The sequence below is a fragment of the Equus caballus genome, chromosome 31, assembly GCF_041296265.1.
Source record: "Equus caballus isolate H_3958 breed thoroughbred chromosome 31, TB-T2T, whole genome shotgun sequence".
In the NCBI taxonomy this organism is placed as follows: Eukaryota; Metazoa; Chordata; class Mammalia; order Perissodactyla; family Equidae; genus Equus; species Equus caballus.
Window position 1 is genome coordinate 19,819,644 of NC_091714.1, and position 27,817 is coordinate 19,847,460.

A 27,817-nucleotide genomic window follows, 5' to 3' on the forward strand; every position below is an offset into this window, starting at 1 on the left:
TGAGTATGATGTTTGCTGTGGGTTTTTCATATATGGCTGTTTATGTTGAGGCAGTTTGCCTCTATTCCTAGTTTTCAGAGTGTTTTTATCAGGAAAGAGTGTTGGCTTTTGTCAAATGCTATTTGTGTATCAAGTGAAATAATTATGTGGCATTTTCCTTCATCCTGTTGATGTGGTGTATTACATTGATTGATTTCTATATGTTGAACCATTCTTGCATTTCATGAATAAGTCCCACTTGGCCATGGTGTATAATTCCTTTACAATGTTGCTGAATTCTGTTTGCTAGTATTTTGTTGATAATTTTTGCATCAGTGTTCATAAGAGATATTAGTCTGTAGTTTTCAAGTAATATCTTTATCTGGCTTTGGTATCAGGGTAATGCTGGCTTCACAGAATGAGCTAGGAAGTGTTCCCTCCTCTTCCTTTTTTCGGTAAAAGTTTGAGAAAGATTGGTGTTAGTTTTTTTTTTTTTTTGGAGGAAGATTAGCCCTCAGCTAACTACTGCCAGTCCTCCTCTTTTTGCTGAGGAAGCCTGGCTCTGAGCTAACATCCGTGCCCATCTTCCTCTAGTTTATACGTGGGTCGCCTACCACAGCATGGCTGCCAAGCAGTGCCATGTCCGCACCCGGGATCCGAACCAGCGAACCCCGGGCCACCGAGAAGCGGAACGTGTGAACTTAACCGCTGCGCCACCGGGCCGGCCCCTGGTGTTAGTTCTTTTTTAAAATGTTTGGTAGAATCCACCAGTGCAGCCATCAAGTCCAGAGTTCTCTTTTGTTGAGAGATATTTAGTTACTGATTCAATTTCCTTAATAGTTACAGGTCTATTCAGATTTTCTATTTCTTCATGATATAGTCTGGTAGGTTTTGTGTTTCTAGGAATTTGTCCACTTCATCTAGGTTTTCTAATTTGTTGCTGTACCATTGTACATGATACTCTTATAATCCATTTTATTTGTGTAGAATTGGTAGTAGTGTCTCCACTTTCATTTCTGATTTTAGTAATTTGAGTTTTCTATTTTCCTTAGTCTGTCTGGCTAAACGTTTGCCAATTTTGTTGATCTTGTCAAAGAACCAACTTTTCATTTCATTGATTTTTCTCTATTATTTTTTTATTCTCCATTTCATTTATTTCTGCTCTAAACTTTACTATTTCTTTCCTTCTGCTAGCTTCATATTTTGTGGCTGGTGACAATAGGACTAGTCCTGGCCCTGTGTGAGTCCTTCGATCCTTTTGGGTACTTTGTTCTCCTGCATTGTGTAGTTTCTCATGCACGTGAGATTTACAAAAACAAAAGAGATGACTGAAATATTTGAAATGAAAACTAAAATGTTTGAGAAAAAGTACACAAGCAGTGTATTAATGGTAGATTAGATACTGGTGAAGATTAGTGAAGGTGAAGAGGTAGCAATAAAAATGATCCAAAATAAAACCAAAAAAATTAAAAATGAACAGCATCAGTGAACTCTGGAACGCCTTCAAACAATCTAAGTGTTGTTGGTGTCATCAAAGGAGGGATTGGAGATGGAAAAAAACAATTTGAAGAAATTATGCTCAAAACTTTTAAAATTTCAATGCAAGCTACAAACTTACAGAGTCAACAATTTCAATGAACCCCAAACTCAAGAAACATAAAGAAAATCATGTCAAGGTACAACATAAGCAAATGGCTCAAAAGTAGTGGTAAAAAGAAAATCTTAAAAACCAGACAAAAAAGACACATTACATGCAGAGGGACTAAAAAGGAAAACTGCAAATTTCTCCTTAAAAGTAATGCAAATGAGGGCTGGCCCCGTGGCCGAGTGGTTAAGTTCGCGCACTCTGCTGCAGGCGGCCCGGTGTTTCGTTGGTTCGAATCCTGGGCGCGGACATGACACTGCTCATCGGACCACGCTGGGGCGGCGTCCCACATGCCACAACTAGAAGGACCCACAACGAAGAATATACAACTATGTACCGGGGGCCTTTGGGGAGAAAAAGGAAACAATAAAAAAAACTTTAAAAAAAAAAAAAAGTAATGCAAATGAATGGGCAACATCTATAAAGGACTAAAATTAAAAAATCTGTCAGGCTAGAATTCTACATCTAATGAACATATCCTTTAAAAAATAAAAGTGATATAAACACTTTTTTTCTGACATAAAAATCTGAAAGCATTCATCAGCAGAAAATTTTCACTGCAATAAAAAAAAAATAAAGGAGGGCCTTTAGGCAGACGAAAAAATGATACCAGAGGGAAATATGGGTCTATACAAAGAAATAAAGAAGTAGTAACTACATGGCTAAATATACAAGTTATTTTATTATTTAAATATCTTAGTAATATAATTAACTACTTAAACAAATAATGTAGTATAGGGTTTATAACATATGTAAAAGTCAATTGTATGAAAACAATAGCATAAAGGTGGGAGGTAGACATATATACTATTATAATGTTTTTATATTAAATGTGAACTGGTATAATGTCAAAAGAAACAGTGTGATAAGTTAAAGGTGTATAGTATAAGCTGTAAAGTGACCACCAAAAGAACAAAACAATGAGATATAGCTAAAAGCCAACAAAGGACATAAACAGAAACTTTTTAAAAACCAAAATTTATCCAAAATATGGCAGAAGAAAGAATAGGAACACAGAAAAGAACAACAACAACAAAACAAACAGCAAGATAATAGATTTAAACCTAACGATATTAGTAATCACATTAAATGTAAATGGTCTAAACACTCCAATTAAAAGGGACAGATTGACAGGCTGGATAAAAAGCAAGATCTAAGTATGTGCCATCTATGAGAAATCCATTTTATATCTAAAGACAGAAACAATAGAAGGATGGAAAAATTATGTACCATGCTAACATTAATCAGAAGAAATATTTTTTAAAATGTAGATTTCAGAAAAAAAGAATATTACCAGAGATTAAAAAACTGTGATTTTGTAATGATACAAAAGAAAATTCATTGAGATGTAATGTAACAATCCTAGACTTTCATTAAAGCACGAAGCAATAAGAGATAGAACTACAAGAATCAATAAGCAAATTCATAAACATAGTAGAAGATAGCAGTACTACTCTCAGTAACTGATACAACAAGCTGACCAAAAATCAGTAAGACTATAGAAGAAACAGAATACAGAATATTATCCATCAAAATTGACTTCACATTTATAGAACACTCCACAACACCAGAATGTACATTCTTTTCAAGAACACACATTATACTTATCAAGATAGACCATAACCTAAGACATAGAATGTCTCAATATGTTTAAAGGAATTAAAGTCATACAAAGTATATTCTCTGACCAATAGAATTACACTAGAAATCACTAACAAAAAAACCTTGAAAATTCCAAGATATTTGGAATATAAATAAAACACATATGATTAACCAATGTGTTAAAGAAGAAATCAAAAAAGAAGTTAGAGTGAGCTGCCCCTATGCCCAATTGGTTAAGTTTGCATACTCCACTTCAGTGGCCTGGGGTTTGCCAGTTTGGATCCTGGGCATGGACATACACAGTGCACATCAGGCCATACTGTGGTGGCATCCCACATATAAGAACTAGAATGACCTACAACTAGGATATACAACTATGTACTTAGGCTTTGGGGAGGAGAAAAAAAAAAAGAGGAAGATTGGCAACAGATGTTAGCTCAGGGCCAATTTTACTCACCAAAAAAAAAAGTTAGAAAGTATTTGAATTGGATAAAAATGAAAGCACAACATAATGAAATTTACAGGATGCCACTATGGCAATACATACAGGAAAATTAATAGCACAAAATTCCTGTATTAGAAAAGAGTCAAAGTCTCAAAACAATGTAGTCAGTTTCTACCTCAACAATATAGGAAAAAAGTAAGTTAAATCTAAAGTAAATAAAGTAAGAAAATAATAAAGATTAGAACAGATAAATAGAAATAGAAAACAGAAAAATGATAAAGAAAAAAAATCAATGAACCCAAAATCCACTTCTTTGAGAAGATAATCAAAATTGATTAAACTCTAGTTTGACTGAGCAGGAATATAAGAGAGAAGACACAAACTACCAATATCAGAAATGAAAGAGAGGACATCACTACTGGTCCTACAGACATTAAAAGCATAATAAGAAAATATTACAGACAACTATATGTCCGCATGTTTGATAACTTAGATTAAATGGATCAATTCTTTGAAGGACACAAACTAAGAAAACTTACTAAAGAAGAGAGAAATTGGATTAGAGATATTGAATATCCTTGTATATATTAAAGAAAGTGAATTTATCATTAAAAACCTTCCCACAAAGAAAACTCCAGACCCAAATGGCTTACTGTTGAAGTCTCCTAAATGTTTAAGGAAAAAATAATACTAATTGTACACTATCTGCTGGCAACAACATGAATGAATATCAAAATAGTTATCATGGGTGAAGGGAGCCATACAAAGGGTGCACACAGGTTATGACTGCACTGACAGAAAACTCTAGACAATGCAAACTAACCTATAGTGACAGCAAACAGGACAGCGGCTGCTTGGGGCCTTGGGTCAGGGAGGGACAAAAGGAAGGGATCACCAAGGACCAAGGAAACTTCCCTGAATGGCAGATCTGATCAGTATCTTGAGCGTGTTGATGTCTTCATGTGTGCAGATGTACATCAAAACTTATCAAAATGCATCCTTTAAATATGCACAATTTACTGTATGACAAATTCACGTCCATAAACCTGCTTTTAAAAAAGAAAGAAAAAAGAAAACAAGCCTGGGGATTTTAAAAGGCAAATGAAAGAAATCCAAAACTTCACTTTGTGAAAGCAATAGTGTCTGTTCATATATACACACATAGTTAAATTAAATCTACATTCTATGATATATTTGATTACTAAGTCATATGCAATAAAATATATTTTATCTATGTATTTTGTCTTTCTTGTATACCTATTCCTGGTAAATTAAATACCCTGCATAATTTGGAATTGGAAAAAAGTCAAAATTATCTTTATATATAATGAAAGTAGTCCACAATTGTATTAAAATATATTTTATAATCCAAGTATTAATGAAACAGTAATAAAACAACTTTTTAAAACTTAGAAACACTAATCACACACTTTGCAAAGATGACAAAGTGATTTTTTTTAAATTCTTGAATTAAGATTATACAATAAAATAAAAAATGTACAAGAATTGAAAACTTTCAAAGAAAACTTTAGCTGGTACAAAGTCATTAAAGACTTTAGCAAAAAAAACACAGAATGGGATTTACACACACATGCACACTCCTATGTGTGCTTTAATTAGATTATTTTCACTGTAAGTATTAACACTTCAACAAACGGAGGGTCTGGAGTTTTGCCATTGTTGTCTTCAAGCATGCTGCTCAGTGTGAGGACATGATTTTGCTCACAGTGGGAGGCAATCTATTTATGCATTGTGCAATCAGCATGCCTTCTTGGGCATATCAGTGTCCGCTAAAACCCTGAAGGAATCAGAATAGGAACAGAATTACACAATTGACTTAATTTGGATCAGGGCATTCTGAGCCATACTCTTCAGAAACATCAAATATGTAAGGAAATTGCAATTTTTTTTTAAGGAGATTGGCCCTGAGCTAACATCTGTTGCCAGTCTTCCTCTTTTTTTTTCCTCTCCCCAAAGCACCAGTACATAGTCGCATATCCTAGTCATAAGTCCTTCCACTTCTTCTATGTGAGATGCTGCCACAGCATGGCTTGATGAACGGTGTGTAGGACCCAAACTGGAAAACCCTGGGCCGCTGACGTGGAGGATGTGAACTTAACCACAATGCCACCAGGTCAACCCCTACATTGTAATCTTAAAAAAAATTCTTAACTGAAAATAGTTAAAGCCTGGTTGTTATGTTGACCTTGGATTCTCTTGGTTTCATTAAAATTATTTAATTGGGCACTGAATTTTAAAAGTTCAACATTTATCTACTTTTTAAAATACATTGTGCTTGGGGGAATACAAAGACCAGTAAGACTCAGTTTCTATTTTCAAATAACTTAAAATTAATGAGAATAAATATACACAGTAACAAAAATGCAAAGGCAAAAGGGAAAGGACTAGAACAAAGCGCTTTATCAGCACAGAAAAGGGGGAAATGGCTTCCAACTTCCAAATCAATGGTGGCTTCGTGGAAAAGCAGGTCTTGAGATATGGATGGAATTGGTGGTAGGGTGAAAGGAACTACAAACAGAGAAAAGGGCATGAGAAGAAGCACAGAAGCAGGACAGTGGAAGAATGTAAACAGTATGTTAGTATTTGGTCGATACAGACTAGGAGGGAGCTGAACGTGGTGTGGCCCTGAGAGCTAGTTAGCTCCCTCTTTCTCTCAATTTCTGTCTCTCTTCCTCCCTCCCTCCCTTCCTTCTTTCCTTTTTTTCTTCAAAGCAGGAACATCCCACCAGTGGAATGCTCTGCTAAAAATTTACTAACAGTATAAAGCAAATTATACATATAAAGCAAAGTGGACAAGAAAAACCTTTGACTGAAGGCAAGGACATTAGAGTGTTTTCTCAGTGGTTCTACCTGCAGTTAATATAGGCCCAGACTAGAGAATGGCAGGGAAGAAACCATTTGAAGGGAATAATCTAAAGGACATGGAAACCAAGTGGATGTGACGGCAAAGGGGAGGGAAAGGTCAAAGATGACTGAACTTTGGAGTCAAGTGTCAGAGAAGATGGTAAGAAGACTCTAAAATCAACAACACAGGAAATATAAATATATGGGAGAGGGAAGGATGACTTCCATTTTGGACATATTTAACTTGGAGCAGGAGAGCACATTCAACTGGGTTTGTGCACTTGAACTTGAGTTCCGTTACATGATAAGGACCACAGATGCTACGTTAGTCATCTTTAATCAGCAATGATTGTTTCAAATTGATGGGGATTATTTTGGGCTGGTTACTTTTGAAAACTACAGACAGGAAAGAAACTCTGAAAAGTGGAATTTGCTTGCCCTTTGATGAGAGACATTTGCATTTGTAAGGGAGGTCTCCATCTGTGGGGGTGTCTCCCTCTCTGCACCAGGAACAGGAGGGGATGACCTTATCTCTAGAAACTCTTAAAGGGGAAGCATAGGATGTCCTGACTTAATTCGATCTGATTCTTATCTAAAGTTATAGGACTGCCCAATAACCAGACCCCACCTGCACCATTTTAATGACTTTTTTTATATATTCTTTCCTCTGTCTTGTAAAGAGATAACTCACATAGCTATGCCTTATAAATTTATCTCTAACCCTCAACACACAGCAGCTCTTCCTGCGCGTGGGTCCTGTCCCCATGCTATTCCACACTATTCTCTGAATAAAAGAGCACTATTGCCAGACCTCGAGAGTCCAAGAAATCTTTCTTTCGACACTTTGGCTCGCCAAGCCCACATCAAGATGATCAAAAGGTTGAGAAGAGACGCAAGAAGAAGGAGAGGAAAGGAAGAGCAGTGGAGAATGAGTTAATCTAGGGGGTAGGAGAAAAGAACATGGCAGGGGCAGGTCAGAGAGGAAAGAGAACTCCAGGAAAGGACAAGAGGGGTGAGGTTTGGCTGGAGCGGCACACGGTCCCCTGTAGGCAGCTGAATGCTCTTGAGAGACAGGAGGAACAGGAGAGCAGAATAGGAGGCAGCTGCTTCTGCTGCTCGGGGCCCCAAGCCAAGGCACACAGGCCACTAGGAACTTAAGCTTCTGCCATTTCCCAGGGCCTGACACCTTCTAGCAACAAAGCTGATATTTATAAAGAGCACAAAGCGTGGTATGCAAATACATGAGAAAGTATGCTAATGACTTTAACCAAAATCCCTGAAAGAAAGAACAGGTCTGCAGGACCCACAGGCTAGTATGTGCACAGGTTCCAATATACCATTTTTTCTTTTTAACACAACTCCAACTATTTTCATCATAACCTCATTCTTTGTCTATGGTACAAACCAGTCCTAAATTCCTCCTTGACTCTGACCCAAGGAGGAGGAAACCTGTGGCTGGTCTCTAATTTCTAGTTCATTCCTTAGACTAGTAGGCGGAAAGGGCCCTGTTGGCAGCGGGCGCAGCACAGCCTTCACCTTTGACCTTGACCTTACCTGATTCAACTCTCACTGTGTTTCTGGCTCATACCTGGGGCAAAAGCAAGCAAAAGAGTCCACAGTTCTTCCTGCTTCCTCTCCTCTGGCCTGTGTATCTACAAGGCTTGATGACCTATAACCTTTTTCGTTAATTTATAACAAACCTAGATATATTTCCTTCCCTCGGATTCAATGGATAACTCCTGAATACGCCCCTAAGCAGTACCACTCAGAAACAAATGCTGCAGAGAGGCCGAGGACGACGAGAACTGAGAAGCTCTGAGTTTATCCCGGCCTCAGAGAGTCTCTGCAGACGCTGTGGATGGAAGCCACGAACCCGGACTGAAGATTGAGAGGTGAAGAAATAGGGGAAGAAAGAGCACATTGGTATTTTGAGAACTTTAACTGAAGTAACATGTGTAATTATGATATTTATCAGGTCAGAAGGAGGGGATAAAAATAATTACAAAATATTTGGACTACGGTATTCATTTTTACACCAGCAAAAAAACAAAAACAGGGGCTGGCTCGGTGGCATAGTGGTTAAGTTCGCCGTCTCCGCTTAGGCTGCCAGGGTTCACAGGTTCGGATCCCGGGCGCAGACCTAGCAGGGCTCATCAAGCCATTCTCTAGAGGCATCCCACTACAAAATAGAGGAAGTGGGCACAGATGTTAGCTCAGAGCCAATGTGCTGCGCGCGCACACACACAACCATAGAAAATACGAGTATCTGTTTACTTTAAAAATGAACATATGTTAATTCAGCCATACAATTTAGCATGGCTATAGCCTCAGAACACGGAATTAACTAGCCTGGAGCTACCCCGGAAGGAATGTTGATAAAATTTCAAAGCACCTAATGGGATACTTCTTGTGACTACATATACACATCTTCTTTGTCAAGGGTGAAAGTGAGAAAGATTAGTAATATTTCTATCCAAGCTTTCACATTATACAGACGATATATCAAATTACAGAAATCATATCAAAGGCATATTTTTAATCTGTCTTGGATACAGTTTTTAGTCATTCTATTTTACATTAAGTAGCATAATCAGTTTATAGATTATTTAATCCCTTAATTTAAATAATCTGTGACCTGGAAATGTCAAAAGTGATATTAAAGTCAATTAAAATATTTTTAAATAATCACTTCTGATTGAGATAACATGAGTTTGCTCATCTAGAAGCATTAGCAAGGATGCTATTAGTTTCAAAGTATAAATTTGATTTTGTTTTTAGGTAACAATGAAGTATGAATTCCACAAGTTTGTAAATTTAAATCTTTTCAATCTAATGTCTCTTCCGCTCACAACGCTACACAGTAACTTTAGAGGGAAGCATTTCTCCTCCAAAACTAAACTAACTAAAAATTGGTTGGTTCAAAAAAAAGTTTTCATGGTCAGAGATGATTCTTAAACCATGTCAAATTTTAATGAATTATTAAATGCTCAGATTAAGATTATCTTAAAGGGAGAATTGATGGCAGATCCCCCTAAAACTAAAGGAATACTTCTCATTAAGCAGGGCTTCGGGGCTGAGATATTTATATTTCAAAATATGCAACAGACATTTCTATAACCCCCCAATCTGTGCCAGGTGTGGCCCTGCGTCCCGGGACCACTGGCAGGGCCACTTCCCTCTCGGCTCCCACAGTGTCTCCCTTTGGTTCTGAGTCAGAGGGTTTTATGGCTGAGCTCCCACACCAGGTTTCCAGTCCAACTCAATTAAATCACACACACATTTAGTAAACACACATTGTGCCAGGCCCTGAAGAGAGAATGTAAAAATAAATAAGGCAGGGCACTCAGAAACTTGTCACTGAATGTTATTTACATGTTTTTTCCTTCTCTTTTTAGACATAGCAGCATCGCCATCTGGGCACCATCGGCACACATTGCCACTGTGATGGAAGGTCATAAACTTGTCTTTTGACCACAATCACCTTCCAGATGGGCTCTGCGCCCACTCACGGCCCCTTTAAAGTTGTTCCCCACTGTCATCGAGAGTTCTCAGAATCAGGCATTTCCCCGTTATCTCAGACTGCCACCATTTCTTTCTATCCAGATCCTCAACCCAGAATGAACTCCATGCAGACAATTGTTGAATTATACCTCAGAAGTCATTTTCATATTTAAAGCCATCTGTGCTCCCCACCACACACAGGTCAAGTCCTTTCATCTGCTCCCCCGTTCTGCTGCATACTTGCCTTCGATGCTTTACGTGCCAGTCCATTCCACACAGGCCCTCTGACCAGCCAACCTGGATGGCTTCCTGTGCCCCAGACATTCCCATTGCCTACACTAACCATCTGGCTAAACTGTGCCCTTTGAAATTGTAGAGTGGCTTTTAGAGGGAGGTGATGAAAGACCAGGATCCAGTCGGAAATGATCTTCCTCTCCTCTAACTCATACTGCCCTCGTTTTATTTAATTTATTTATTTACTTACTTACTTATTTATTTTCATACATGCAGCTCTGGTTCATTCCTTTTATTTATTTATTTATTTTGAGGAAGATTGGCCCTGAGCTAACATCTGTTGCCAATCTTTCTCTTTTTTTTTTTCTCCCCAAAGCCCCAGTACATAGTTGTAAGTCATTCCAGTTCTATGTGGGATGATGCCACAGCATGGCTTGATGGGTGTTGAGTAGGTCCGAGCCCAGGATCCAAACCAGCAAACCCTGGGCCACCTAAGTGGAGCATGTGAACTTAACCACTCAGACATGGGACTGGCCCCCCTCATTTTAGAAATATCACGATTTCTCTAATCTAACCCCCGGCCAATGTGTGGTTCCTTCTATTATTACCCAACAAGTTCCCCCTGACAAATTTGGCATTACCGTATATTTCCTAGTTACTTCTGTTTGAATCTTGTTTCTATTCCCCCCAGATTGCAAATCCCTGGACAGAAGGTACCATGTTTCACTATTCTTTTCCCTCCCAGGCCTATCCGGAACTTGGGCACGGGAAGTGCTCATTAAATAGTTAGGAAATGAACAGAAAGAAGAGGCTTTCCTCTAGAGAAGTTTCTGTCACCAGAGCTCATCTTTTAAACTGTGAATGCTGATGACCTTAGTTGTTGAAGGCCACACAGGTCACCTGGGGAAATCACAAAGTCCCGTGCAAACCCTGGGATGCTTCCCTTCCTGCTGCTCCTCTTACCTCTGTCTTTCTATGTGGAGCTGTTAGGACAGGACCCTGAGCTATAAGACATCTCCCTACTGTGTCTTGCTCTCTTTTTTTTTTTTTCTTCTTATCTCTGGAGAAAGAGGACATATTATCCGCCAACCACTGTTGCATGTTATTGAAGCAACCGTGTCTTGGTCCTCAGATAACCAGAAACCCACTTGATTTAATCCCCAGTAAGACAGTCACTCTTCTACTTTCTGTTGCTTTCCTAGCATTGTTCATGCTTCAACTTTTGTAATACTCCTGTTTTCAAATTTTTGTATAGACAAATATGTTGACCTTGTTTTGAGAATTCTATGAAATTTAGATGTGCTTTTCAGTAAGTAAAGATTAATTAACTAGAGCATTATGAAATATATTTCATGCTGTTTTGGAAAGATGATATTTCATCACCATTAAGAATCTGGAAGGTTGCATAATTCTTGTTAGTTTAACAAATTATCTGTTTGCTTGATCTTGGTTGAATGTACTATTGGAAGTGGAACTAAATTTTGTGACTAGAAACTCCTCATCCCAAACTGCCCATTAAAGTTCCACATATTTTAGCATTTAAAGTGTAAGCATTGACACTTCTAATAACTATTAATATTTAAGTTACTTGCCTTCTTTTACCTCTTTTGAGTTATCCATGATCTACACAACAACTTATATTTAGTACTTCTAAGAAGATCAAATTTTTGTCTTGGTATCACTATAAATCCTGCCAGTGGCATCTAACTAGTGGAAGTATCTTCGGAGTGCCTATTCATTTTCAGATTGATTAATTTAGATTGGTTTATAATTTCTTTCTTTCTTGTTTTTTTTTGAGGAAGATTAGCCCTGAGCTAACATCTGCTGCCAATCCTCCTCTTTTTGCTGAGGAAGACTGGCCCTGAGCTCACATCTGTGCCCATCTTCCTCTACTTTATATGTGGGATGCCTACCACAGCATGGCTTGCCAAGCAGAGCCATGTCTGCACCCGGGATCCAAACCAGCGAACCCTGGGCCGCCAAAGTAGAATGTGTGCACTTAACTGCTGAGCCACTGGGCACCCCCCTGGTTTATGATTTATGAATTCTCATTAGTTATTGATAATGAGTCATACTTTGTGACAGTTGTTATGACAATAAAAAGTATTGTTCTCAAAGATAAAATTTTAAAAAGATAACTTCAACTAGAAAAATAAATCAAAGTTTTAACCATTTAACTATAACAAAATTCTATCACTTATTATGGACCCAAAAATATCTGATAAAGTCATGGAAGTTTGGAGCTGGAGGAAAAAATAAATCAGAGAAGCAAAGATAGGGCATGTCGGATTGGGAGCAATTTTAATTAGATGGCCCTTCATTTAAAGAAGAGAAAATTGTACGTCAGAATAGAAAACTGATATGTCTAATGTCACAAAAACTTGGTGCCAGAGTGGGCCCTATATCAGAGACTTCATCCTTCTTGATAGAAAGAAATATAGAATTGATAAAATAGAAATGGGTTATGCTAATGTAAAAACTGACAGCTCCATTTACCTGGTGTAATTTTCTTGGCGTAATTTATCATATTTACTTATGAATTTGGTCACAGCTGGATGTAGATGATTCTGCTTTCTCAGGTGTAACAGCTCAGGTTTTGAACTTTGCCGACAGCAGATCAGATCAGAAAGGGAGAGAGAACTGGGCATCAATCAAATTCAGAAGGAAGGAAAACCAAGCTAGGTGACTAAACCATGAACTCACTTAATAAGCAAAAGGTGAGTGTTCATAATGTGCCAGCCACCACGCCAGGCAAAAGGCAGACATGGTCCTTATCCCCAAGCTGACACATAATTTTAGGAAATAAAAGAGATAGGCTACAACTGGCAGCTCTAGGAGAATAAGATTCTGTAGGGGGTCCATTTTCAAGGCTCTGAAGACTTTTTCTCCCATTTCCATGTCCAGGACCATGTTAGAGCTGGTTGCATTTACTGGATGTGTAACCACAAGGTGTGGTAAAATGACCATAAAAACTGACTCTAAGTGTCCCCAGTGTACTTTGAATGACAATTATGCTGGAGCCTTGTTAGACTTTGATCTCTAGGTCCCATGCTGGGTGACACCTTATTTATCTTTCAATCTATGACTTTGCCTGGTATTTATGATTAGTTCTTCAATAAAATTTAGAAGACAGACTTGATTTATAATGAACTTCTCATCTGTCATATAACACTACAGCAAAATCTAAGGATGATGTTTAATGCTCAATAGATAGTTTCTAGCAAAGCCTAGATTTTATATAACTATTTGCCTTTTCTATTTTCATAAATATACACATACATTTTTATTGATATAATTCAACTCAGATATTTTCTAGAAAAAATAAACATGTTAGAAATAACATTATCATCTCAAAAAGAAATAGGAAATACTGGCAAGGAAGAGTTAGCATCTTACCAGCAGGGACCTTATCTCTACCGTGTGACACAACCACCACAGGACCAGGCCGCCCACTGTGTTTTATGGTATCTGGTTTGATCAGTTTCTTTACAGGAATTAACAGTTTCATCTCTTTCAGGATATAAACTCTTCAAAGTCAAAGATTTTCCCCAACTCCTTAAGAGTTGTGAGCCTTGAATGTGCGTTAATTATAACCATCTTTGATTAAGGGTTTTTTTTTTTTTTTTTGAGGAAGATTAGCCCTGAGCCAACATCTGCTGCCAATCCTCCTCTTTTTGCTGAGGAAGACTGGCCCTGAGCTCACATCCGTGCCCATCTTCCTCTACTTTATATGTGGGACGCCTACCACAGTCTGACTTGCCAAACAGTGCCATGTGTGCACCCAGGATCTGAACCAGTGAACCCTGGGCCACCGAAGTAGAACGTGTGCACTTAACTGTTACGCCACCAGGATGGACTAAGGCTTTTTTTTTTTGTGGTTATTCAAAAATTTTTTTGCAACCCTGTTATAATCTCTTATTTAATCACTGTCATTCATTAAATAAGCATTTTTGAGTGTCTATTATGTATGACCCAGGGATCACTCTAGGTATTAAGAATTCAATAGTGTATAAAAAAGGAAAAATCCCTCCCTTCATGGAACTTACAGTCTATTAGAGAGACATACAAATAATCATAATTTTTCAAAAGTGAAATATATAGTATGTTAAATGAGCAAAAAAATTAATGAAGAAAAATAAAGCAGACCAAAGGAAAACAGGGAGTTTTTTGGTTTGGGCAGGAAAGTGAGGGTTGTGATTTTAAACCAGTTGGCCAAAGATGCTGACATGAGAAAATAGCATTTAGGTAAACACCTAAAGAAGGAGGGAGGAAAACACATGGATATCAGGGAGTAAGAGCTTTCCAGCAGAGGAAACAGCAGGTGCAAAAGCCCTGAGGTAGGAACAAGCCTGAGGAGTTCCCGGGAGCGGAGAGGAGGCTAGCATGCAAACTAGGGGAAGATAAAGTCTGAAAAGTAGCAAGGCCTGATCCTGTAGCCTTGTAGGACTTGGACCTGTAAGAATGGAAGCTATCAGAAAATGTTGAAATTGGCATACACTGGTATGCAGCAGGAGAGAGATCCTGTTAAAATCACTTATGTATGTAATACAGTATCTGAAATTTAAGTGAATAAAATGAATGGATTATCTGCCAGGTAGCTGGAAGCCTGCTTATAAGTGAGGACAGGACTAGGAACAAGAGACTCCCACATAGAAGAATGCGTGTGGGAGAGGAGTTCACCGGGAAAGAGTTTAAATACTAGGGATCAGTAGACAGAAGTCCAGTGTGGTATACTTCTGTCAAGGAGGGAGATGAAGACGCACTCACAAAATGTCAGAATCCAATCAGAAAGAATTTACTGTGGCCCCCCCCGCCCCACCCCAAGGTACAAGGGAGAAGAGCATGAACCATCCCGCTGAGGTGGGTTTGGCAGCTGGAACTTTCTCATAGTGGAATAAATTGTAGAAATTTTCTAACTTCAAATAATAGCCCAAAGTCTGTGCAATATACACGATAACATAATAATAATAAATCACTATAATAAGTGGGTATTTCTATAGAAAAACAAAACCAAAGAAGAACAGTAATGAGGTACATACACAGACAAGACAAACCAGACCCCACGAGCCAGCGTCTGTACGCTTTCTTGGCGTGAACATGAGTGACATGGACCGTATATTTATATAGGCTTAACTTCTTAAAACCATTTGATGTCTGCTATGATTGATTAAAGGTCTTTAGCTGCTGGGCCGGGACAGATATAAACCGGGGAAACACCACTGACGTGGAAGTTTCACTCTGTTATTTTCGGGGCCAGGCAGACGGGTCCCTAACTGGACATCTCCGAGCCCCGCCTCCTTTGTAAGGAAGCTGGAAGCCTTCTGCGTGCCTGGGGGGACCACGAAGGAGGGGGCAGGGCGGGAGCTTCACGGATGGCAGAATCTCATCCCATCCCGGAGAAGCGCGGCCAAGCGGCCGAGGCGGGGACACCAGGGGCTCTGGGAAGGAGGAGCGTCGAGGCGGGCATAGGGCACGAATGGGGCAAGAATCTGCGGGGAGGCCGGGACACTCCTGCCCTGGCAGAGTTTGCTACAAGGAAGCGCCCGGGACGAGTGGGAAGGCCAAGGGGTGAGGCCAGGGGCGGGACGGGCAGGCGGAGGGTCCTTACTCTCTGTATTTATCCGATCCGTGCGCCGAATTGATACGATGCACCTCTTTCTTTTTGGTTTGTTTGGAGGTCATGGCCGAGGCGGACCCAGGCAGGGGCTGAGCGCGGAGCCACAAAGCAGCTCGCCGGCCCCGGCTGCGCGTCTGCGGTTGCCAGGCGACGGCGGCCTCTGGTCCGGGGGGGCGGGGAGGGGGCGGGGAGGGGACGGAGAGGGAGCGGGGAGGGGGCGGGGAGGGGGCGGGGTCGGGGCTCCCACTGGGGGGGCCGAGGCCGAGGGAGCCCAGGTCTCCACATCCGGTGGAATCCTAGGGCTTGGCGTCAGGGGAGGCATCTGGCGCCCGGGGCATGTTCTTGGCAGGAGGATGGATGGGCAGCTCTGATAAACTGGAGCCCGTCTACCAGGCCTACTCTGCCTGGCTTTGCCCATCGGAAGCATAGACGTACATCGACTCTGTCTTGGATTCTCAGCTATTTGAAGATGGATACTCTGCGAGGTGCCCTCTCCCCGGTGTTCTCTCCGCCGAAAAGTTCCTTCAGTAATCACTAAGGACACATTATGGACACGCTCAATTTGCCACTGGCTTGGAGGGCGCGGATCCAGAAATACCCACAGTGAGTTCAAGGGGATCCGTGCAGGGGAGGCCGGATCGTAGCACTCTTGGTCCTTTAAGGATCGAAGACGGTGATGTCTGTGATTCATCAAGTCGGTTGTCTCTGTTGTTCATCTGAAAGGATAAATTCAAGTCGTGGAAGCGAGTGGCTCTTGATACACTCTCTTCAAAAGGCACTGGAGCCACCTTACAGGTTTCCAAGCAAATCGAGACCTGTTAAGGCTCCAGCCTGATGCTCAGCCAATCCACGGTGCTGTTTATTAGCTATGTTGCCTTCAGTAAGTTCGTCCTTCTGAGCCTCAGTTTACTCATTTGTAAACAGGACATGCTAATACCTAGCTCACAGTTCTGTTTTGAGAATAAATAAGATATATGTACAATGTTTAGCACACAACGAAAGCACAGCAGATAGGGGCCCCTGTTTCAGAGACGACAGCTCAAATGCCTTCAGGGAACAGGCAGATTAACATGAATGAATGAAGATGAGAAATGCTTAGACTGGAAAAACTTTAAAACTCATTAAAACAAAACAAAATATGCTGGTCCAATACAACCTCACTTCAGAGAGATTTGACCATGCACAGGCCTGAGCTTTAGGACTCCTATCATTAGTTGGTTTCTCCCCTGAGCCTAGAAATAATTAACAATCTTTAAATAAAGAAATCCCCTCTGCTCTTGGGGCTGGGCACTGCTCAGAGGCCTAAGTGTACAGGGAGGAGCAGCCTTCTGCAAAGCAAGTTGTTCAGCTGCTCTGACAAATGAAGGCCCAGCCCTCTCCACTCAACCCAGCCTTTGCTTTGTCAGCCTATCCCAATCTAATTATTACTGGTGTTGCAAAGATGACAGTCAGACAGCAACTTCATTGTATTTCTATATGCAAGATAAATAACCTCCAAGTCAGTGTTAATGTTGTGACTGAAGAAATGCCCTACAACCATCTCCTATATATGTGAAGACAATGAAGACATCTTGAGGGCTCTGCCTCATTTATTCCAGGATTGAAATTTCCACAGAAGTCTCCTAAATGAAAGCAGAGGGCCAACCTTCAAGAAAATACCATTTAATACCAAATCTTACCAGAATAATCAAATACATAGCCATACGCATATAGAAAGACTATTGGGTAAAAATAGAACAATTTTAAGCAACTAAACTACGGACAGGTGAGTTTCGTCTTGAGCCAGGGCCACCCCTGAAGCCCTTGTTAATGGTTGCAAGATGCCAAGAGCATTAGAGAAGAAAATCAAATGATCTACACCCACCTATATTTTATAGACGAAGAACCCCAGATCAAGAGAAGAGAAATGTCGTGTCAAAAGTTGCGTGGCTGCTTCCTGGTGGAATTCAGACTACACTCATTGACGGGCGGAGCACCAGTTTAGGTCCAACATGTTATTACCCCATCCAGAGACTGCTTTCTCATCTATTACATTAGAATAAAAATAAGAAAGTTGACGTCAGAATTGAACGAGATAATAAAGCATTTTTAAAAAAATTATCAAGTGCTGATTAATTCCTAGTCCAGTGTTTTTTTCCTTTATTATGTTATGCATGCATCACACATACATGGACTCTCTCTTCTTTCTGGACCTAAACTCTGGTCAGGCCATGCTTCTAAGAGGCAAATATATTCCTCTGTAAACTGTAAGATGGTATTTGTATGTGCCAGTGCGAAGAGGACAAGTGGCCCTACATCTATCTCGTTTTTCACCCCATCTCCTAAGGTATGGATGGTGATCATGGTCAATGTCATTTGGAAATGTTAACAATAGCTGTGATTTCTTGAGTTCCTGCTATATGCCAGGCTTAGGGAGGGCTGCCAGCTCCTTAGAGCATAGGGTTTAGAGACAGACCTGAATCTGAATACCGACCCTTCTTAGTTTCCTCACCCTGGGTAAGTTATGCAAACTGTCTGAATTCCATTTTCTTTATTTGTGAAAAGGGGAGAATCATACTTACCTCAAATACTGTGCTTGGAACAACGTAAGTGCTGAAATAACAATAGCTAATGTTATCATTATTTACAGGTAGAGAAGTGGAAGTGCAGGGAGGGCAGGGGACTTTCCTGACATGAGGCAGGTGGCAGAGTGAGGTTAGCCTGGCTCCACAACCCTTCCTTTCTGCAAATCTCCAGGCTGACTACCCTTGCTGTCATCTTTCAGAGCTGACCCTGAGCACAGCAAATGATTGCTCTGTGACTCAGCTTAGCGACTTCCAGGTTCTCTTGCTATTTAAAGACTTTCAAAGGCTGAGAAACAGGGCTTATATTTTATTAGAGCTACTCAGAATGGAGCCTCTCTCCAACCTATACTTAAATTTTTTTTTTAAGGAAGATTAGCCCTAAGTTAACATCGGCCACCAATCCTCTTTTTGCTGAGGAAGGCTGGCCCTGAGCTAACATCTGTGCCTGTCTTCCTCTACTTTATATGTGGGATGCCTGCCACAGCATAGCTTGCCAAGCGGTGCTAGTCAGCACCCCAGATCCGGGCCTGCGAACCCCAGGCCACTGAAGTGGAGTCCGCAAACTTAACGGCTGCACCACCAGGTGGGACCCATACTTAATTTTTTGAGGAAGAGTTATTTGGCTTGAGGCAGCAGTAACCCCTGCTCCATGGGGAAGTGGTCAGAAATACTCACTTCTCCATGTCAGCAGAAATGGAACAGGCAGGGGCTCTCTCTTTGGGCTGCTGTGGGATCTGCTGAAATGGGGAAGTGAGCTTGGTAACCATCTCTCCACCCAGCAGTGGGAGTCCCAGACAACTGGAGCTGGGCAGGGTAGGGCAGGGAGAGGGGCTGGACTTCTGTTTCTTAATCCACAGCTCTGGGCAGCTTCAGACACTTGGTCCCACAGCCACAGGAAATTATACAGACGATGCCACTCAGCCACATCTGCAATTAGGCAAGTTACAAAGTTGCCTAGAATTTAACCAGTCAAATGAGAAAACGTACCTTCGGCAGGCTCTGCTTATGATTCAGATTAACTTCCTTTCAGGGTCTGTCTTTTGTCTCTTTTCTTTAGAAATTAATATCTTTCTTTATTTTCCACAGAGCTTTATTTTTTCATCTTTTTAGGTTCTTATATTATTTGGCTTTATTTTCAGTATTCTCAATCACTAGACTATAGGTGACTTCGGGCAGGACCTGTTCTATTCCTCACTAATTCAGTTCAAATTCTGCAAGCCCTTCAACCTCTAATAATCAGAGCTCACATTTATTGAGCACCTGCTGAACGCTTGGCATGCTGCTAAACTCTTTTTCCGTATTAGCTCACTTAATCCTTATAAACACCCTAGGCTTGTGTTATTGTTACAATCTCTCTTTTGTAAATAAGGAAACAGGCAGAGAAGTTAAATTAAATTAAGCAGGCAGGATTAAAGTTCAGGCAGTCTGGCACCAGATCCACGCTCTTTATAACCACATTATTCTGCAGTATTCGTGTTCTCTCTGACTCTCTCAATGATGACAACCCTGTGAGATGTTACAATCAGCCCATTTTATAGAGAGGGAAAGTGAGCCTTAGAAAGGCATAACGACATGCCCCAAATCCAAAGTCCAGAGGGAGTGGAGCCAGGATGTAAATGTGAGCTATTTTATTTTATTTTTATTGTGGGAGGAACACTTAACATGACATCTACCCTCTCAACAAATTTTTCTTTTTTTCGATGAGGAAGATTGTCACTGAGCTGCCATCTGTTCCAATCATCCTCTATTTTGCATGTGGGACACCGCCACAGCATGGCTTGACGAGTGGTGTGTAGGTCCCCACCCGGCATCTGAACCTGCAAACCCAAGGCCACCTCTCAACAAATTTCTAAGTGTACAATACAGTTTTCTGAATTGTAGGCACAATGTTGTATGGCAGATCTCGAGAATTTATTCAACTTGCACAACTAGAACTTTATACCTGTGCACACTCTTAAGTCTGCTACATTGCCTCCTACAAACAGAGGGAGTCCAGATAAATGTTTACCATGTGGCATTGAAAATATCATTATTAACTGAAACTTAGATTCAGTTTTGTCCCCTCATGTTCAGTCTCTTCAGAGTCCACTGATCACGGAGGATTTGGATCCTACAGATACGAAACCAATTGTCCCTGCTGGAATAATCCTCATTATTCTGGGTAGAAAACCTTGACTTATAGTTTTAATTGTCTTTGGAAGGAAAATTGAAGTAGAGATTCCTAAAAATTGGGAAAATAAGGAAATAAGGTATTTTCATGATACTAGCCAAAAAATAATTTCCATTTTGATACGCTGTTTCAATAGGAAGCAATAGATTTCCTGATTGTAATAGAACACTCCATCAGGATGCAAAGTAACCTGCATTATTCTCTCCTGTGCAGTGAATGCAGTGGTAATAATCCAGATCTCCCTTCTGGACAGAGGCGCTCACTCCTCTAGAGGAAGCTCCCTCACGCAGACCAAGGTTCTGCTTTCTCCCTGAGAGCTTCCTGCATCTCACTAGTGTGTGCGAGGGCAGAGGTATAATTGGGACAACTCTGAAAGGTCCATCTCTCTCTAGAGCTCCCTTATTATTGGTGGAGACCTCTGTTAAACAGCATTGCAGTTTAATTTCTTCCACCCAATCCTGCTTGCCTTACACTCAGAGATGTTACTGAGAACACACTGGTAAACATCGTGCGTGCACATCTTAGAGCGTGAGCGTCTGTTTCCTGGCCCAGAACAGTGGATATTAGGTATGACTCTAGGAAGCTGACTCTAAAATGAGATTTGGGAAGACATCTGCTTCAAACAAGATGAAGTCACAGGAAGTGAATTTACCTTCTCACGTGCAATAACTAATAAACTGAATGAAATATGTGAAGACATTGGCTATAAGGCAATGAAAGGCAGGAATCCCCAAGAGATAGAATACGAAAAAGGTGAGCTTCATAATTGTCCCAGCTTACTATAAAGCCCTGGCACAGGGTGGGGGAACCCAGGCACAGCCTGAAGCATCCCTGATTTGGGGATGAAGCTGGAGTCTAGGTGGGCTAGGCAGCTGAAGTTCCCAGAGCAGAGTATGTGGAAGAGAGTGGCACAGAGAGCAGACCCTCAGAGAATAGGCCTTGAATGTCCGTGCTGATCTGCACATGCAGATAAAAGTGAGGAAATGCCCTGAGGCCATGGAAAGAACCACGTGAAAGTATTAGAAAGAGCAACCTTCTCAGAGCTGACACTGGACCTGTTCCCATCAGGAAAATAGTGCCTGTTCCCACCCACGTGACTGGATAAACCTCATAATTCACAGGGAATGGGAATTTTTGTCCCCTCAGTAGCAGTGAAAAATTCACATTACACTAATGCTTCACTGGCCCCATCTAGCAAATCTTATAAGCAGGACCTGAAATGATCAAATTATTTCCAAGTCAGTAACAGCTTCTCTAAACAAATCTTAAGAAAATTTATAGGACTATAAAATATCCAGCACCCAACAAGTAAAATTCAAAATGACTGATATCCAATAAAAATGACCAGGCATAGAAAGAAGCAAAAAAATATGTCCCCTTAAAAAAGGAGAAAAAAAATCAACAAATTGAAAATGACTCAGCAAAAACATGGATGATAGAATTAGCAGACAGGACATTAATATAGTTATTATATCTGCATGCCATGTTTTCAAGAAGCTGGAAGAAAGATGGAATACTAAGTTCATCTTAAGGACATCTAAAACTGCAAATGCAATGTCTATGTTGAAAAAATACACTGGATGGGATTAATGGTAGATTAGACCTTGCAGAAGAACAGATTAGTGAATTTGAAGACATGGCAACAGAAACAATCCAAAATGAAATATACAGACAAAAGACTAAAAGAAAAAATAGAAGAAGAATAGAGCATCAGAGAGTTGTGGAAAAGCTTCAAATGGATAATACATGTGTAGCTGGAGTCCCTGAATGAGCAGGGAGGATGGGGGTGGAGGTTGGAAGAAGAGAATAGGGAAAAAATTATATGGAAAAATAATAATTGAAATTTTTCCAAATTTTATAAAAACTATAAGTCCCAGAAACTGAATACACCCTCAGCCCAATAAACGTGAAAACATCCATACTCAGGGGCATCATAATCAAATTGATTTAAGTCATAGTTAAAAGGCAAATCTTAAAATGGGGCTTGGGACTGATCAACAGGTAATGAGGAGCCATCACTGGTGATAGATGGAGCATTGACAGCCCTGACATGGAATTGCAGTGCAACTATTCAACTTTGACCTGTGGGAAACCAGGACAGGACATTAGTGGAAGAGAATGCACTGACAGGTCTATCTCAGGTCTAGCAGAGGCTCAGGGAGATAGTAATTATCAGGACTAAGAAACTGGATGGCTGTCGCCATCTCAAAAATATGAAATATAGTTATAATAATTGTTTTAACGACTTTATTAAATTTATTACCTATGTCATTTCTAGGTCAGTTTCTGTTGATTTATTTTTTCTCCTGGTGGGATGTATTTTCTTCCTCGTTTGCTACATTTTTAATTAGCCACAAGACATTGTGAATTTTGCCTTGTTTGGTGCTGACATCATATACAATGAATAAGAATGATTGGTTTCTTTTGTAACTTTCACTTAATTGTGCTTATCTGGAGGTTTAGTTTATCTGGAGATTTAATTTGTTGCATTGTGTATTTCTTTTCTTTTTTTTTTAAATATTGGCCCTGGGCTAACATCTGTTGCCAATCTTTTTTTTTTCTTTTCTTCTCCCCAAAGCCCCCTAGTACATAGTTGTATATTCTAGTTGTAAGTCCTTCTAGTTGTGCTAAGTGGGACGCCATCTCAGCATGGCTTGATGAGCAGTGCGAGGTCTGCGCCTAGAATCCAAACTGGCAAAACCCTGGGCGGCCAAAGGGGAGCTCGTGAGCTTAACCACTCAGCCACCAGGGCTTCTCCTGCATTGGGAATTTCTAAATAGACAAATAAGATTTGGTTTCTGCCCCTGAAGAACTCATAATTTTGTGAGGCAAACAGAAACTAGAACTGATACTCACAAGACGATGCAATGAACGCTATAGGAAGGATGTGAAGTAAACACTGGAATATCCAAGGGGATGTCCTCAGTGTGCTTGACTGGAAATAAGTATCTAGCTGAGGTCAAGGACACGTAGGCAGGGACACAGGTAATTCAGATGTGGACCATGGAGCAGACCTGGGCAACTTCTGCAGCACGAAGTTCTGGAGCATGAGAGATGTGTTTTGAGAGGCCAAGGAAGAGCGAAAGAGGAGATGAAAGAACATTAGGGTTAACTTCCCTGTTTTCTCACCTGTACAAAGAAATGCCACCAAATTAATTTAAAGGATTCTGTACAGAGGCTGGCCCTGTGGTGTAGTGGTTAAGTTCGCACGCTCCATTTTGGCTGCTGGGGTTCGCCGGTTCAGATCCTGGGCGTGGACTTACACACCACTCATCAAGCCACACTGTGGTGGTGTCCCACACATAAAATAGAGGAAGATTGGCACAGATATTGGCTCAAGGACAATCTTCCTCAGCAAAAAACAAACAAACAAACAAAAAGATTCTGTACAGACAGCATCACATGAATTTATTGACACGTAGATTTGGGTTTCAACCTAGCTCCATCGTACTAGAAGGATGATGTTAGGCAAGCTATTCAGACTCCTTGAACCTCAGTTTACTCATCTAAAAAATGGTTATAAGTGGATTATTGTGAAGATTGATTGAGATGCATGTATTAAACAATAACAAAGCAAAACAAAATTTAGTGTTCTCCTATGAAGCACCCCTATATATCTATATAAAAGTCCTAAAATAACTTGGCAAAAACTGAACTTGCAAAGAAAAACCCAGCAGAATGTTGCATCATGATGATCTATGAGGGCTTCAAAGAGTTTCAAGACTTTTAAGGAGATTAAAAAAACTAATTTGAAGCATAATTTTAAAGCATTAGAATCAAAAAGAAAAAGGCAAATCTTCATGATTATAATAAGGTATGTATTTCCCCCCAAATCCTTCACCTTATATATCTGATTCAGATAGTTACAAGTCATTCTCTCTTCAGAGTTAATTTCTAGTAATTCTTTACATCTATGAAGCTCGTTCAATTTTCCACACGTTCATATTTCATATATATCTTATGCATGCTATTTATACAAGAAAAGTTAATAGTTATAAATATATCCTACTGTTTAAAAATGCAGATGTTAAATCTAATCAGAAATGTTGTGCAGATGAAAAGTTTAAAATATTCTTTTATTATAAAAGCCTTAATTTTGGAATTATAAAAGTATAAAGATAAGTAAAAAAACCGCTAATCCCATCTTCCATAAATAACCACTGATAATGTTTTGATGTATAGAGCCTTCTCATCATACATACAATATTTTATAAAATTGAGATTACGCTATTTGACTTTTTTCACTTAGCTATGTTGCCAATATTTACCCATGTCATTTAACAGTTTTCTACATCATGATTTTTAGTAGCTGTGTAGTAAGCCATCATAGGATTATGCTTAACCCTTGTCCTCTTGTTGGACTTTTAGGTTCGTTCCTTTATTTAATTAATGTGAATAACAGACTGATGAAATCCAGGGCAGTGGAGACGAGCAGCAATGGGGAACAGGAGGCCTGACTCAAGGACCAGCTCCGAGTGGTTTCGGGTAAGTCACTTCACCTCTCTGAGTTCCAGTTTCCTCACTTAGAAAATTTCGGGCTGAACTAGATGAAGTTCCAGATCCTCTTTAGTGCTAGCATCACTCCCAGCACCTCCAGGATTAAAGAGCATTTTGGCCGGGAAAGTCTTGACTAGGGCGCTGCAGTGGAGAACTCTGAACAGCTAGAAGGTAACATCAGGGCCTGCACTTTGTGGGTTGTTTGCAGAACTAAAACAGTAAGAAGTGAACCGTGGCACCGGGAAAAGTGAGAAAGCATCAGAATACCTCTGATTCTGCCAGCCCCTTCCTCTCCTGAGAGCTCAGAAGGATTGACGTGCAAACTTGCCATCCCTCTACACTCCAAACATGCGTTGGTCAACTGGAGGATGATGTTTACAAGTGTGATTGGACATTTGACACCTTTTGTATTTGTGCATATTTTCAGTTTCATAAGCAAGTTTTTAAAAAACACAGTTTAAAAATGCACATTGGTTTAAAGATAACTCATTTAAAAAAGTTTGCTTTATCAGGAGTCATTTTTTTTTTTCAATGGAGCTAAAGTTAAAGACTGGAAGAGGAAGAAAAGTATTGGATAATAAAAGTTCTATCTAATAAATAGATACACATTTTTTCATTTAACAAGTATTTATTGAACAGATACTATGTTTCGGTCCCAGTTCCAGGCATAGAGAGATGTAGAGAGGGTACAAAACAGACAAAGCCCTAGTCCTCATGAACTTGCACGTCTAGGAGACAATAAAGATACAAAAAATATATCATGTTGTTACGGGCTGTCAGATGGGGATGCCTACCAAGCAGGAAAAAGGAAGTAGGACATAGGAAGTAGGAAATGTGGGAACTAGGGAGGAAGCATGCTATTTTATGTCAAGGGCACAGGAATGGCCACTCTGATAACGTTACTTGAAGAGAGCCCTGAAGTGTGTAAGAGATCCAGCCACGCAAGCTCTGAGGAAAGAGTGTTCTAGGCAAGGTCAATAGCAAGTAATTTCTTGAGGTAAGAGGGTATGTTTTTTATTCTTTGCCACCTTGAGGAGAACAAACAGAACAGGGAGAAAAGTAGTAAAAGATGAAGTCAAAGAGACAACAGAGAGCGGATCCTATACGCTCCTTCCAGGAACCTGGCGTTTATTCTGAGTCAGATGGCAGCAATTAGAGGAGTTGGGGCAGAGAAGTGGCGTGATCTGATTTAGGCTTTAAAATGACCTTTCTGGATGCTTTGTTGAAATATATGTGGGTGGCTGTTGAAGGATGAGGGGGGCAGGAGATGGGAAGACAAATTAAAATGCTATTGTGGTAATTCAGAGAAATGCAACATTGCCTACACTAGGGTAAAACTGTAGGAAGGTGAGAACTGGTCTGTCTGGTGTATTTGAAGGTATAGCTAAAAAGATATGCTGATAGATTAGGGTATGAGATAAAAGGGGAATCAAGGATGATGGCAAAGATTTTGGCCTGAGTAACTAAAAGAATGGAACTGCCATCATTGAAATCAGAAAGACTTTGGAAGCAGGGGTTTGGGGAGGAAATTTGAAGTTTAGGTTTGAACACGTTTGGTTTGAGATGCCACCTAGAAACACAAGCAGAGAGTTCACAGAGGCAATTGGAGATACGAGTCTGGAGTTCAGGGCACAGGTCTGGGCTAGAGATAGAAATTTGGGGGTCATCATCATAAGATGAATTCCCTAAATAACTTTAACCATCCCATATAAATATTTTTTAACATTAAAAGAATGTACGGAAAAACTCAATTAAGTCAGAAAATGATTAATAAAGATTTATGCTTGAGTCTCCCTGCAAGTAAGATCCCCTTGTTTATTATTTTTAAATCAATCTGTGCTGCTTAGATGAAATCCCACTTTAGAACAATGTCTTTTATTGCTTTAGATGATTACTCTAGCTTATGAAAATCATTGCTCTGGTGTTCTCCCTCTACACAGAGCAGCTGTCAACTTCAATGAAATTTGTATCGGAAAGGAGTGAGGTTTCACAAGCAATCATTGATTGTAGAGCTAGAATGGCGTAATGACTCCTTTAATCTAGGGCTTCATCTTACAGAGAAATGAAAAAACAGAAGTTCAAAAGGCAGAAGTGGCTTTCCAAAGTCATTCAGCTAGGACACTTATTAATTATTTACTTAATGCAACAAATATTTACTGAGTACTAGGTGCTGGGTGATGTTCTAAGGTTTGGAAATCAATCAATCAATAATAAAAATAAAGACTCTGTCACATGGAATTTACAGTCCCTTTAGGGGAGCTATAAAACAAAACAAATAGGCTGGGGCCGGCCCCGTGGCCCAGTGGTTAAGTTCGCACTCTCTGCTGCGGCGGCCCAGGGTTTCACCAGTTCAGATCCTGGGCGTGGACATGGCACCACTCATCAGGACATGCTGAGGTGGCGTCCCACATGCCACAATGAGAAGGACTCACAACTAAAATATGTAACTAGGTACTGGGGGGATTCGGGGAGAAAAAGTAGAAAAATAGAAAAGATTGGCAACAATTGTTAGCTCAGTTGCCAATCTTTAGGAAAAAAACAAACAAACAGGCAGATGTACAATATGACACATGATTGATAAGTGCCATGAAGAAAAAAGAATCAGGATAAGGGTAGGGTGCTAAATAACTTATTGTCCAAATTGGGACACTTTTTTAAATAAAAGGAGCTGAAAACTAGATGGGATGTCAGGTCAACA

The 27,817-nt window shown here is 40.1% G+C and overlaps 1 protein-coding gene and 1 long non-coding RNA gene across 14 annotated transcripts in view; one reads left to right on the plus strand and one right to left on the minus strand.

Annotated features, from left to right (window-relative positions):
* Positions 1-16,174, minus strand: part of ADGB (androglobin) — a 172,657-nt gene extending 156,483 nt beyond the window's left edge. For 4 of the 11 annotated variants that reach the window (XM_070256532.1, XM_070256530.1, XM_070256531.1 and 1 more), the window contains exon 1: positions 15,880-16,174. In XM_070256532.1, the coding sequence (XP_070112633.1) occupies positions 15,880-15,953 (74 nt within the window). In that variant the 5' untranslated portion in view covers positions 15,954-16,174. The remainder of the gene's footprint in view (positions 1-15,879) is intronic. The other 7 variants (XM_023633002.2, XM_070256527.1, XM_070256528.1 and 4 more) reach the window with 4 other exon arrangements.
* LOC138921693 (uncharacterized) overlaps positions 1-27,817 on the plus strand; it is an 81,497-nt gene that overhangs the window by 25,880 nt on the left and 27,800 nt on the right. For 2 of the 3 annotated variants that reach the window (XR_011434491.1, XR_011434492.1), the window contains exon 2: positions 24,991-25,107. This is a non-coding gene — a long non-coding RNA (uncharacterized lncRNA). Of the gene's footprint in view, positions 1-24,988; positions 25,108-27,817 lie in introns of those variants that run through there. The other variant, XR_011434493.1, reaches the window with a different exon arrangement.